This window comes from Eleginops maclovinus, chromosome 15, assembly GCF_036324505.1.
Source record: "Eleginops maclovinus isolate JMC-PN-2008 ecotype Puerto Natales chromosome 15, JC_Emac_rtc_rv5, whole genome shotgun sequence".
Lineage (NCBI taxonomy): Eukaryota > Metazoa > Chordata > Actinopteri > Perciformes > Eleginopidae > Eleginops > Eleginops maclovinus.
Window position 1 is genome coordinate 18466142 of NC_086363.1, and position 13819 is coordinate 18479960.

At 40.0% G+C, this 13819-nt stretch overlaps 2 protein-coding genes across 2 annotated transcripts; one reads left to right on the forward strand and one right to left on the reverse strand.

Moving 5' to 3' along the window:
- Positions 1 to 240: 240 nt before the first annotated feature.
- On the forward strand, positions 241 to 5401 carry cgrrf1 (cell growth regulator with ring finger domain 1). The gene is made up of 6 exons (XM_063901525.1): positions 241 to 461; positions 1486 to 1622; positions 1971 to 2148; positions 2907 to 3054; positions 3951 to 4058; positions 4561 to 5401. Exons 1-6 carry the CDS (start codon positions 358 to 360, stop codon positions 4894 to 4896), a joined length of 1011 nt encoding a protein of 336 aa, XP_063757595.1. The 5' UTR covers positions 241 to 357; the 3' UTR covers positions 4897 to 5401.
- Positions 5402 to 6401: 1000 nt separating this feature from the next.
- Positions 6402 to 12729, reverse strand: psmc6 (proteasome 26S subunit, ATPase 6). Its single transcript, XM_063902474.1, has 13 exons — positions 12589 to 12729; positions 11994 to 12073; positions 11077 to 11116; positions 10740 to 10792; positions 10155 to 10222; positions 9444 to 9558; positions 9218 to 9305; positions 8917 to 9102; positions 7891 to 7952; positions 7665 to 7785; positions 7498 to 7578; positions 6993 to 7064; positions 6402 to 6903 (listed from the first exon to the last, which is right to left on the reverse strand). The coding sequence occupies exons 1-13, from the start codon at positions 12671 to 12673 to the stop codon at positions 6785 to 6787; spliced, it is 1170 nt and encodes a 389-aa protein (XP_063758544.1). The 5' UTR covers positions 12674 to 12729; the 3' UTR covers positions 6402 to 6784.
- Between the last annotated feature and the right edge of the window lie 1090 nt (positions 12730 to 13819).

Sequence of the window (13819 nt, forward strand, 5' to 3'; positions counted from 1 at the left end):
GAGTGGGATTTATACTAGGAACAGATGGAGAGGGGGTAAGAGTCACCAGGAAGGCTCTCTTTACTTTTTTAAATAACACAAGGCTGGTGAGTAGAATTTAAGAAAGAGTAAATGACATAATGTTACACACTCTTGTACAGTAGGTGGCGGTATGCATCTTAAAGTTGGTTGCGATCTGCCATTAAACCCAAAGAAGAAGAAGAAAAACGTAAAATATCGGGCATTTGTCTGATACGCGTTGTTTACTTCATATACCTTCTAGGCCACCGTAGTTCTATCTGAGAGTTCCTGTCATGGCCGTCATGGAAACTGTTTACCAGAGGATCATTTGATAACTTGGTTTATAAATCATATGAAATGGCAGCGGTTTTCCTGGTCACCTTGTATGAATACTCCCCGTTGTTTTACATTAGTGTGGTGTCCTTGTGTTTCGTTGTCACCGCCGCCATGGTGCTAGGCTGGTAAGTGATATGTAGCTACTAGCTTAGCTAGCTTAGCCACTGCCCTGGCTACAGCTGTTTGATAGCATCACATAATGTTCTCGCGCTAACATGATACGTCTCCTTATGATTTGGGTGACCTTAACGACGTTTCTTAATTGTCTTAAACGACCTGGCAAGTTGTCTATATTATCGCCTAGCCTTATGAAAGATATTTTGGCCAATATGTGTATGTTTCAAACAGTTAAAAGGATCAATTCAGAAGTAAACAAATACAACGTTTACAGCAATAACTACATTTCTTCAAACGTCTTACTGTCAGATAGTGGTCACCTGAGTTTTGACTGAAAGGTGGTTTATGCATGTGCTTCAAAACATGGCAGTCTGCACATTCTACTTAAATATTCCTTGTGGTGGAGGAAGTACACAGATATTTTGCTCATGTAAAAGTACTAAAACCACTGTGCAGAAATACACTGTAACAAGTAAAACACCTGTATTTATTTTTTGTTAAGTGAAAGTATATATAAATAATATAAAGCAACATACCAAAACTAAAAGTGCTCATTATGCAGAATTCTCAGAATAATATTATGTCAATGGATTATAACTAGTGATGCATTTTATGTGTTTATCATATTATTTTCCAGCTGGTAAATATGTTGCTAGCTAGGTGGCGAGCTAAAAAATAATGTATACTGACAGGCATTTGAATCCTTAAATATTCATCATTATTAATTTATTGATTTTTATTTTGTATTAATAATATGAATCCGCAAAGTGACCAGTGACAAACGATCTCAGATAAATGGGAAGGAGGATTAAATGTACAACATTTAACTCTAAATTGTAATGGGGTAGAAGTATGAATTAGCATGAAATTGTACAGCACTTGAGCAAATTGAATAAGTAACTTTCCAACACTGGTGGTGTACGAGTCAAGGTAATAAGTGAGAGGTCAGACGGACAAGGAAATACGATCATACACATTAACTTCCACAATAACTTAACTTCTAACTTTCTTACTCTGTCTCTCCTCCTACAGGTTCGGCTTTGACGTCCCAGTGATCCTGCGCAGCTCTGATGAGACGGAGTCCGTCCTCCCCACCCCTGAGAAGCAAATGGTTCAGATGACCAATCCTTTTGCCCTGCAGATGTGCTCTGGGCCGGCATCCGTCACTGGTGAGAACATCACTCAATAACTCACAACACAGAAGCTGCGGAGGGTCCAGATAGCCCAACCTTGATTTAACGTGTCCTTCTCAACCCTAAGAAGCTTCCTTTATGATGATTATCCCATTATTATTGTTATTACCATTGTTATTATCCTTTCTCAGTTTGTTTTCTTTTTTTCAATTAGATAAGCAATGTGTCAAATCCAAATGAGTCCCCAAAAACTTAAAATCATCCCAAAATTCATCAAGATCTTTCCACTGAGCTATGAATATGCATGGTTTTGAATTGTTCTAACTCTGAGTGTTTTCCCTTTGTTTTGCTGGCCAGCCCATAATAACCGTTGCTCTCTTGCAGATGGGGTGTCGCTGAGGCCCGGCTGTCTTGAGCCCTGTGTCCTCAGCTGTTTCTGGGGCTGTGAAGTCAGAGCCTTGCAGGGGACGCTGCAGGCCCACCAGCACTGCCGCAGGCTCTGCACCCCCCAACACTTCCAGCAGGCCCTGCACCCCCACTACCACCACTGCCAGAGCTTCCAGTATCCTACACAGCGCTGAAACCCCCCCCAGCTAAATTGTTATTGTATTAATGTTCTACGTAAAATCAACAGTTCTGACTCACTTTTTCATTGTTAGTTATTATTACTAATAAAGCAGAGTGCTTGATAACTAATGCTTACATCACATGAGACATTTCTCATAGTAACTTCATTTAACTGACATGCATCCTTTTTTAATCAGAATCCAAATACTTTATTTATCACGCTTGGGAATGTATGGGGTCAGATTTGTGTCAAAATAAATAGTTAGACACAGAAGGATTCACAAATACTTATCGCTTTATATAAATTGAATACAAATTCAACATATATAAAAATAAGCTTCACAATTATGGTATATTTCGGATCGACACACACATTTTTCTTGTTTAACTTTTTAAAAACATATTTAAATGTTGTTACATTTATGTAATCAAAAATATTTTAGACATAAATTTATAAATGTAACAACATTTAAATATGTTTTTGATGACAAAATTAAACACTTTAAATACATATATTTGTGTATTTATATTACATTCAGTTAAAACAACAAATGTTTGGGTTTGGATCAGAAATCTATTTGTGAAATGTATTTATATATATATATATATATATTTATTATATATAATAATCCAGAAGTACATTTGTGAATCCTTCTGTGTGCAAGTTTTTATTTTGACACTTATCTGACCCCATATTCCCCTGCGTGATTGGCTCGTACACCTGATGTTAGCCTCTTTGACCCCGCCCTCCAGTATCGGCAGTGGTGACGAAGCAGAACACCACACACACATTCCTACTGACCACAGGATCACAGATTTCGGGCCGTTGCCGAGGGAACGCTACCCTCTGGTGGCTGTGCTGACGCTGGCAGAGTCTGAAGCCAGAGACACGTACAACATCGTGAGTACGCACTATCAGACATTTCCATCAGCATTCATTTGCTGTCGGTGTTTCAGTCAGACGACCTGACTCTGTTTGATGTACCGTATGTACTTATATTTCGACTCACACATATACGATATATATATTTATCATATTGAATATTATTTACATCTGTATATATCTTAACAGTTTTAGCTAGGGATGCACCGATTGCAAAAATGTCGGCCGATGTTAAGAATAGCAATTTTTTGCCGATGGCCAATGTTTTACTATTTAAACTGTAATAGTAGCATAAGGCAGCCTGTCCCTTTAAGAGAGAGAGTGGGGGATACCTGTGTGCATGTGTAAGAGCGAGAGAGAGGTTGAGCGAGCCATAGTACGTTTGTGGAAGTTAACGGGGGTAGCAGCAAGTATAACAAAGTCACAAATATAAACGACGGCCTCCCAAGAACACTGAATGATGGATTTAATTTACCGATCCTCCAGACACCCGCTACACGGGGCGGAAGTCCTGCAGCATGCAGCAGCAGCTCCTCACAGAGGAGAGGAGAGAGAGGAGAGGAGTGGAGAGGAGAGGAGAGGAGAGGAGAGGAGAGGAGAGGAGAGGAGAGACGAGACGAGACGAGACCCCCCCCCTCTGAATGACTTTAAAGTTACGGCAGACCCACAGTCACTGATCTAATCCTTCAAAATGATGCCCTGATTTAAGATTTGGTCCGTCAGATTTAAAAAATAACGACGCTAATGCGACTTCTCCCGGTCACGTAGCAAAACATAAACATCTCACCGATGTATCGGTGCATCCCTAGCCCATTCTTTTGTTTATATTTCAACTCTTCCTTACTTGTACAAAGAGGGCTACTTCCTGGTTAAACTGCTGTTGTTGATTCATGATTCTGTCCTTGTTCTCCCAGGTGGCCTCTGTGACGGTTCTTCATGTTCCTGATGGCAGATACAGCCTCTCTGCTCGGGTTCTATTCCAGTACCTGCTCACCACACAGGGCAACATGTACGAGTTAAAGGTACGTCACATCCTATGGGGTCAGATTAGTGTCAAAATAAATAATTGCACCCCGAGAAATTCCCAAATATAATTCAGGATTGATATATAAATGTCTCCATCCCATGTAGCAACATTTAAATGTGTTTTTGATGAAAACATGAAACACTCTTAAATACGCATATTTGTGGATTCATATCACATTTATTCAAAACGAGATATTTGTGTTGATCCCCTTGGATCTTAGATTAGCAAACTCCCTTGGACTCTTTAGTAAATTAAAGCCCTATGTTTTTTATTTTTGGGTTATTTTATTAATATCACTGTTAATGTTTTATTGTTTGAAGGTTTTGTGATCTAACACTTTCTGCTTTGTTTGTCTAACTTGTTTTTAATGATGTTTCTCAATCCTTACTTGTGATCGGTTACTTTTAAAGTATCTATGTAAAGCACTTTGGGCTGCATCCGGCATGAAAGGTGCTATATAAATAAAGTCAATTATTATCTATTATTGTCTCCTGCAGCCTCTTTTCATGTCAGCTGACAGCGGGGGGGCGTCTGAGCCACCTGAGTCGGAGCACAGCACCCAACCCAGAGAAGCCAACGACGGGGCCATCAGTGGGGAGCCGAGTCCAGAGGAGGAGGAGGAGGAAGTGGAGGAGGAGGAGGACTGGTCTGGGGCAGGGGGCAGAGGGTGTGTGGTGTGTCAGAACGCGGCAGTGAACAAGGTGCTGCTGCCCTGCAGACACGCCTGTGTGTGTGACAGCTGTGTGTCGCGCTTCCAGCACTGCCCCATCTGCAGGGCTTTCGTCCTGGAGGCCTTCACCCTGACGAAGGAGGGGGGGGCCACGGGACGCTGACTCACACTGGACACGTGTATATGAGCGCTAAATTCCACTTCTCACCATGTACAATTTTTAAATGTAGATACAGCTTTATTCAGACCACAGGATGGATCGACCAATCAGAAGTGTAAAGGTCAACTGCAGAGATGTCCTGCAAACATGCATTAGAGACCCCCCCCCCCCCATATCTGTGTCCCTGTTTCTTTCAGTGTAACCACACACACAGACGCCTCCGTCTTAATTCTCAGAAATGATTATTTGTTGTATCCTGTTAATATCTTTACCTCTACTTATTTAAATCTCCGCAGATCCCTTTAAGATTGTCGAGCCAGAAAAGGATGTATATAACAGAGTGATATTTTCCTGTACAAATGATTATTTATGTTTACTCCACATTGTTTGTTTTAGAATAAGATGGTTTGACCTCTTTTACAGGACCAGTGCAGTATTTATTGGCCACAGTTTATTACTTCCTAAGCTTTAATCTGACTATGTAAATAAATGTCAGGAATAATTCAAATGACTGATGATTTATTGGACGTGCTTGTGTTACTGCTTTTATGAAAAGTTCCATTGAAAATGTGATGCTGGAAAGCCGACTGATTGGAATATTGCATCAAACTCTTGGCCAGATGACTTCATGACCTTTACTGGACTATGTGTAAGCCTGGTTGATGTAACAGCAGGTGGAGATACCACATGCAGACACTCAATAAAATATAATTGTGACAAAGTATCTTAAAGGTCCTGAAGACATATTCCCCCATTCTGCTTCGTTTGACTGCTGCCATCACAAGATGTCTATGTTTTTCCTCTCTGAATCACATCTGTATGGGGTCTGATTAGTGTCGGGGACTCAAAACGTTAATTTTTTTATCAAGAAAAAAATTGTGATAAATGGTTCCAACATCCTCAATAACCATGACAGAATTGTCTAAATCGGTCAAGCCATTTGTTAATTAATGCAACTTATGCTAATTGTGCAAATTGCCCATCATATGCAAGTAATCATCCAGTAGTTTCTATGTGCTGGGGACCCGTACTATTCATTGTTATCATAAAACTACTCACATTTCCGGGTTCATACTGCTGGCAAGTGGAGGGGGGTTGCGATCGTGTCTGTTTCAGAGCTTCCGTTGGGTCATATTTCTTTCTCTGCATTACGGTTGCATTCCCATTGACACATTAAAACGCACAGCTTTTTTTGGTCAATAGCTGTTATCAAACACAGCCAGTTCAGTGAAACACTGCAGACTACAGAATGGAGAGGATCTGACACACTGCTGCAGTACACACCGAGCACAGCTGTGTGAAAAGAAAGCATTGTTTAGCTTAATAGAATTCAAACCAAAAACGTTTGGACGACAAAATATAAATGATCAATAGCACCATAACACCCCATCAAATTAGCTTGATGACTATATTCAGTTCCTGTGTGCAGTTACCAAAGGATGTACACTCAAATATTCCTGGATATTTTTGATACTGGAAACTCCTATAAAAAAGGTAAGACTCAGGAATAAACTTTGACACGTGTTTAATCAGTTTTGGATTCCATTACGTTCACTTGAAGGTAATAAGAGAACAGAAAAGTCATAAATTGAAGAACACAGGATTTTCAATATAATTGTATATTTTCAGAACATAAAGGTATTTATTTGCAAGTTTAAGAGTTTTGTGGGATGCCAGAATGATCGGCCTTTTGTATCCAGAGATTAAACAAACGGCGGGTCAGACTAATAACTGGATACAGGGCTGTCACTGTTGGTGAGGACCGTGTACTTTTTCTAAACTTTGTGCATCCCACAAACATTTACAAACATTTTCTCCAGGCTTTAAAGCATGGAACACCGCAAATTCATGAAAATGCAATGAAAAATACGAGAGGACTATGACACAAAGTTTATACAGGCTTGTAGTCCAGCTTGGACTCCAGCTTCTTCGAATCGGCCACCTTCCGCACGGCTTTCATGAAGTCTTCCTGCGTGACGTACTCTCGGTCAGCGCGGATGGCAAACAGACCTGCAGACAAACAACAAAGGGAATTCTGTAAACAAAATGGAGTGAGGAGAAAAAAACAAAATGAAGACACGGAATAGATAATGTCTGACCTGCTTCTGTGCACACGTTCCTCAGATCGGCCCCGTTGAAACCGTCTGACAGCTTTACGATGGCTTCATAATCTGAAAACAAGCGGAGGCATTCCCAGTGAGAACGCTGCTTACTTCCCTCTCCCTCTGTCCGTGTGAAGGAATATGTTCTACCCATCATCCTTCTCGCTGTTGGTTGTTAGTATTGTCCATTATCTAGAGACCAAAGCTCATTTGACTGGTGCACTGTAGGAGCCTCATTTTCCGACGTTACCAGTGGTGGAATGCAACAAAGTACATTTACGCAACATTTTTGCTGAGGTACTATTTTGCAGTACTTGTATTTCCAGTTTATGTTACATATACTTTTACTCCACAACATTTCAGAGGAAGTTATTGTACTTAAACACTTTATTCAATAGATATTGTAACTATTTATTTACATATAAAAACACATGATTTATAAAAGGTAAATACCCAGTATTTTATTATATGACACAGAATCCGTGTGCGGTGCGTCACTGACCTATTTCTCCGTGCTTGGTGATGGGGCTGGAGTGGATCTTGAGGATGTCCAGGCGAGCCTGCTCATTGGGCAGCTCGATGTCTGAGGAGCGGAGGAGGACGTTAGTGTTGCTGCGTGTTCACAGAGAGCCGACACACAGAGGAGGAGTGGGGGGGAGGAGGACTTACGGATTTTACGGTCCAGTCTGCCGGGCCGCAGCAGGGCGGGGTCCAGAGTGTCCGGTCTGTTGGTGGCCATGATCATCTTCACTCTGTGCAGCGTGTCGAAGCCGTCCATCTGGTTCAGCAGCTGACAGGACACACACACATTTAGTCTCTCACTGATTTTAATTATATATCCACTGCTATGACTTTTATTTTATATAATTCTAATTAAAACACAAGTGAGTTTTACCTCCATAAGTGTCCTCTGGATCTCTCTGTCAGCAGAAGTTCCCTCAGAGAAACGACGGCCGCCTACAGGAAACACACACATGACAACACACATGGGGGGGTGCTGTGTGAGAATGTTAACGTGTATCTTTATAAAGCTCCATTACCCTATGAAGTGTTAGAAGAAGCTTAAAAAACAATGCGCTTCAGCTGCTTCGCAAAAGTGTCCCAATTGGGATTTAAAATGCTTTGATTGAAGCTTCAAATCAGGGTACATGAGAATAAACAAAGCCTTAAAAATAATAATAAACACAACTCAAATACTTTAACCCCATGGATGCTTTACCTCACAGTTAGCAGACACTTCGATCCAAATTGACTTACATACCCTTCAAAACTGTAGACATGCCTACAGGAGCAATTTCGAGGTTTAGTATCTTGTTCGGGACACTTTTAAGGGGGTGGCTGTGGCAAATCAGAAGGCTGGTGGTTCGACATGTCAACAGGTCATGTCCTTGGGCAAGATACCTGACCTCAAATTGCTCCTGATGGACAACAGTGTGTGAGTGTGTGTGTCAGTCTGGCACCTTGTATATCAGCCTCTGCCCCTGTATGAATATGGCTGAAAGGGTGAATATACTCATCTGTATACATATTATTTTACTCTCTAATGCTGGTTTATTCCTATTTTGAGACGTTAGATATATTTTTTTAATAGTTTATTTCTACATTTTAATCTCTAATGATGCGCAATGCCTTGTTTTGTTTTATGCTGCTACAACGATTAATAAAGTACCTCTTATCTTATCTGGATAATAATAACTTAGATTTATATAGTGCCTTTCATGAAAACCGAAAGGATGACTTGTATATGTAAACGCACTATATTAATGCAGTCTATTTATCCTTCAATATGACGAGTGCCGGGGATCAAACCCTCTGATAGATAGACAGATAGATAGGTAGGTAGGTAGGTAGGGTAGGGGTAGGTTTAACCCCCTGAACATCAGCCCTACAAGAACAAAGTCAGATCCTGAGTGTCACTCACCGATGGCATCGATCTCGTCCATGAAGATGATGCAGGGCTGGTGGTCCCGGGCGTAGTTGAACATCTCTCGGATCAGCCTGGCACTCTCACCAATGTACTTGTCCACGATGGAGCTGGAAACCACCTTGAGGAAGTTACAGTCCAGCTGACTGGCCACTGCTCGGGCCAGAAGAGTCTTCCCAGTGCCTGTGACAGAATATTGTTTTGAGTGATACATTTTGTTCTAGGATGGGCAGTGTTTGCATGGAAGATATTGACTGGCAGCCTAATAAAGAAGAGTTTATTTTACTGAGTTACTGACCTGGAGGCCCGTAGAGCAGGCAGCCTTTCGGGGGGATGATGCCCACTCTCTGGAAGAGCTCAGGGTTGGTCAGGGGAAGCTCAATCACCTGCCACCAAAAAACAGCAGCATTGTTTTGGATGCTAATTTGTTCTGAATTCTTTACCCATTTAACACTAATTCCTCTAATAAGGAACAGGTTGTGTTGTAGGATTTATTTCTGATCAGCTGTTTGGGATTGGTGTACCTCTCTCAGCTCTCGGATCTGTTCGGAAAGACCTCCGATCTCAGAGTAGGACACGCTGCCGGGGTCCTCGTGTGACATGTTGTACACCAGAGGGTCCACCTCTCTGGGTAGGTACCTTCGAAAGAACCGGAAACACTCGTGAGTACACACCCAGAGCCAGCAGTGCATTTCATCTTCAACAAACCACTGTGCAACCTGATATTTTAGGGCACTTTTATTAAAGAAATGCATGGTTTAGTACATACTGCTTTCTTCTTTATACGTCTTTGGTGTGGCAAAGATAAGTTGGAAATGTTATCACTAGAAAGTAGTTCATAGGCTGCATTTTTTCTGAATAGCACACAAATATTTGCGATTACACAATAGCTCAGTTTCACAAAGTCAGGACCAAATTACTTTTATATTAGTGTTTTTGGTGGACCACCTCTCTCAAACACTCTTTGTCCTTTGATGTGACCCATCAAGGAAAAGAGATATGGCAGTAATAAACACAGAATAGTCTTATGATTAAATTAATATTTTAGGGTATTTATTCAAATTGAAATGATAAGTTTGCACCACTAATCTGCTGTTATAAACAACTATTTGGTGTGAATAATTTATCTGTCCTATGTTTGAATGCCACATGAAGAAGAACACATCCTTTTATGTCAGAGTTCCTCATAAACACAGTTAAAGTTAGATCCTTGGGATTCTGTGCCTCGAGCTTACCTCATTATAGTGAGTGTGGTCATGTCCAGAGCCACTCTGGTGCCTGGTTTCAGCTGTGACTTGTCCAACTGGGAAGAAATATTTCAAGATTAGTGTTTTCTGTACCTAAAAAATTGGTTTTAAAAAATGAACGAGACTGCAGTGTGCTTTGTTTTCTTATCCAAAAAATAAAAAACATAAATTGAGCTGCAAATACAAACAACTAGAATAAAAATGTAGTAAAAACATTATGTATGTAAATATATGAACTGATGCGTCAAATATTTGAATTGTTGGATTGGCCAATAACATATATAATATTTATAGGTTCTTTGAATCCAAAAATGCCAAATTAATTTAAAAAATCCAATATTTCAAATACCATCATATCCATCTACATACGACTTTAAAACAGGTCAGATTAATTACTTTCACCTTATCTGGCTAGTTCAGGTTAATTTTATGTTCTGCATAGCTCACTACAGTTTCTAAATCCTTGAGTCTGGACAGGTAGGTTTGCAATATATTACTTTTTTGTCAGTCTCCTGAAAACACGAGTAAAATAATACAAGATGCTTTACATATCCAAATCTGTTCAGCACCTACCTGTCTGCGACATCCAACCACATATCTGGGGCCATTGGTGGCCTTGACAATGACTGGAAATAAACAAAAACAACAAATGAGCGTCACATACTCGAGCTGATCACAATTTGATACGTTTCAGTCACAGACTGTCAATAGAAAGCGTTACTGTCTTAAGCCTGAAATAGACCAGTTTCAAGAGACACCAATGACTGCGCAGGGCATCATTAACTGCGAATGATGGACAAAGACTGATTTGTTAAACTAAAATGAACCCTCTAAATCCCCCCTAAATCCTCTAGACATGAAATTATTTTGCCGCCACTTGTAAATGTGATATTTCATCCAATTAACTTACATTTCTCCTCTGTCAGCTGTTTGAGAACTTCTCCAACAATCTGCGAAGAAAAAAAGGGAAAGATGGGGTTAGCAGAGATCCGCTCTCTTCTGCGAGTCCCTTCCACTGACTTCACCAACAAAACCCTATTTCTCTTCAGCAACAGACACAAACGGTTGCACAAAAATGTTATAGAACTCATGGACCCCAGGTTGGATGAAATGAAAACATGTTAGAAAATAAGGTACCAAAATCAGCACTTTTTTTCTCCTCTAACTGAGTCTTAAACAACACGGTACAGCATGGTTATTTTTGGTGAACCAGACTAAATTTGAAAACCCTTTACCAATTTATTTGTTTAAATAGTTCAGGGTCTTTTTAGTAGCAGAACTGATATTCCTTTTCAATATCAGTAAAAACACCTGTATTGTGTGATGCACTTTACATCAGCACAAATGACTATTTCACTGTGTTGCATATTGTTTAGTGAGTGATGACACACATCATAGTCCCATTGATTTTTTTCTTAAGGGAACCAGTGTGTTGCTAACTTCAGATGTTGGCCCGCAAAAACGCAGTGTCACTCTACTGTGATATTCTGTTATATGTTGTTAGGAGTCCAGAAATTAAATAAATGAAGACAAAACCTTCCAGTTTTATCTATACCTGCTAAAAGAAATCTAAAGTATGTTTCCTCGCTGGTGAAAATATATTTCCTCAGTCTCAAATTCCCATCGATGTATTTAATGATATTGCAGTCCTTTGTAAAATATAACTCATAGAAAGCCACTCATTTTAGGGAAATACAAAATATGCGACTGTCTGGGATTGTGTTGATTTACACAGTTATACTTCAACATACTATTGCAGCCCCCTTGCATTAATCCGGTGGGAACCAACAACGCTGAAGTGTAAGTAAGTACACAACATATTCTTACCTGACCAACACTTTGCAGAGCCTTTAGGTCATTTTCTGATTTCTCATACTGTTTAGTTTGTTCTCTCAGCTGTTCTCTCACTGGAAAACAAACAAGAGGAATAAACCACCAAAGTTATTGTTTGTAGTTTTCGTTATCAAGCAACACAAACCCGATGATGACATTGTTTGTTACAGCTAAGGATGGCAGCTCACTGTCAAACAAACATGCTAATGTTAGCTAGTCAAAGTTAGCTTAACGTAAAACTTTTGATAAAGTCAACAGACACAACACGAATTAAATGTATATAACGGTAACAGATACACGGACTGACGTTAACTGTATTTGATCAGTTATTAGGTTATGTAATGTTCGGCAGAGCGCTAATGTTACAGTTGTTTGTCCAATGCCCATAAGCTAAGGTAGCACTGCTAACGTTAACCGGTTTAGCGTCCCTTCCATTCATTTCTATGAGAGATGCTAACTGCATGACAAAGCACTAGCTAGCTAAGCAGCTAGCTGACGCTAGCCAGTATCAACCTATAATAAGGATCTAATCAAAATAAACACGATGTTTCTGCCACACTAGTATCAACAACATTAAACAGTCTCTTACATTCTTTTAACCGTCCGTCAATTTCTTTGTGTTCCAGTAATTTTTTTCTGTAGTCTTGCAGCCCTTTCTCCCTGGTGTCCGCCATGATGCCCCACTGAATGCTGGGAAACACAGCGTCCCCACAGTGTTTTGCTCTCAGCGGCCGCCCCCACTTTGCTATATGCACTGTTTTCTAACAGTACACATTTATTTTTCAACTATTCCTGCTGATGTTATATTATATTGCACTCAAAAATGTTTTCTAAAACCATTTTCCTGCCAATTAAAGGGCTTTTATCTACATACAATAACAGTAATGTCCAGTGCATTAACTCAAGTACTTTACTTAAGTAAAAATGTAGGTACGTTTAACTTTGTTGAGTATTTCCACATTATATAGGGTGACCAGACGTCCTCTTTTGCCCGGACATGTCCTCTTTTTATGTCCTGTCCGGAGCGTCCGGGGGGGTTTTATAAATTCATGAAAACGTCTGGTTTTCACAGTTTTTCATGGGACCATTAAGCGTAGCCTACTTAAATTGAATGGCGCTTTGCACAGAAGTCTACTGTACTTAGACTTCCCCCCCAACAATCGCAAGTGTCCTCTTTTTCGCCACCTCAAATCTGGTCACCCTACATTATACTGGTTTTACTCCAATACATTTATTTGACAGATTTAGTTACCAGCTACTTTGCAGATTTAGAAGTTTAATACCAAATATAAATCTACAAATGCTGTGTTGTCCTCACTGCAGTGTAGCAACTGTATCTATACAACCAGCTAACTCTGATGCAATAAGACGCCGAGTCGTAGTGAGCATTTTTCTTGCTGTTTACTGTGGCTTCCAACATCATCTTACATGACAGAGTGAAAACTGTAACAAAAGAACAAAGTTCAAAGACTGTTTTAGCATAAATCTTGTAATGAAATATACCTGTAAATATATGTAAGTAAAACGTTGTAACTAAGGGAAGTCTTCCTTTATAAACAGTATTTTAACATTAACTTATTAACCTAACAATGAATTTGTACTAAACTTCTACACATCACTCTTTACGCAGAAGCTAAACAAGTTCTGTCACTGGTCTAAGGTAATTTTTTGAATGTCCTTGATCTGTGGTCTTCAATACCACCTTACAGACTTTCCCATCTTCTCCAGGAATAGCTTTTGTGATTACAGCCAAAGGCCAGTTGTTGCGGACAGCTTGGTTGTCTTTGAGAAGGAGGACATCTCCTTCTTGCAGATTTCGG

Bases quoted from the DNA above. Each gene is read 5' to 3' on its own strand.
- cgrrf1 (XM_063901525.1), top strand. From the start codon at position 358: ATGGCAGCGGTTTTCCTGGTCACCTTGTATGAATACTCCCCGTTGTTT. The intron at 2,149-2,906 runs GTATCCTACACA...CCCGCCCTCCAG, and splicing joins CACCACTGCCAGAGCTTCCA to TATCGGCAGTGGTGACGAAG. The intron at 3,055-3,950 runs GTGAGTACGCAC...TTGTTCTCCCAG, and splicing joins CCAGAGACACGTACAACATC to GTGGCCTCTGTGACGGTTCT.
- psmc6 (XM_063902474.1), bottom strand. From the start codon at position 12,673: ATGGCGGACACCAGGGAGAAAGGGCTGCAAGACTACAGAAAAAAATTA. The intron at 12,074-12,588 runs GTAAGAGACTGT...TTTGTTTTCCAG, and splicing joins TGACGGACGGTTAAAAGAAT to TGAGAGAACAGCTGAGAGAA. The intron at 7,786-7,890 runs GTAAAACTCACT...GTGTCCTGTCAG, and splicing joins TCCAGAGGACACTTATGGAG to CTGCTGAACCAGATGGACGG.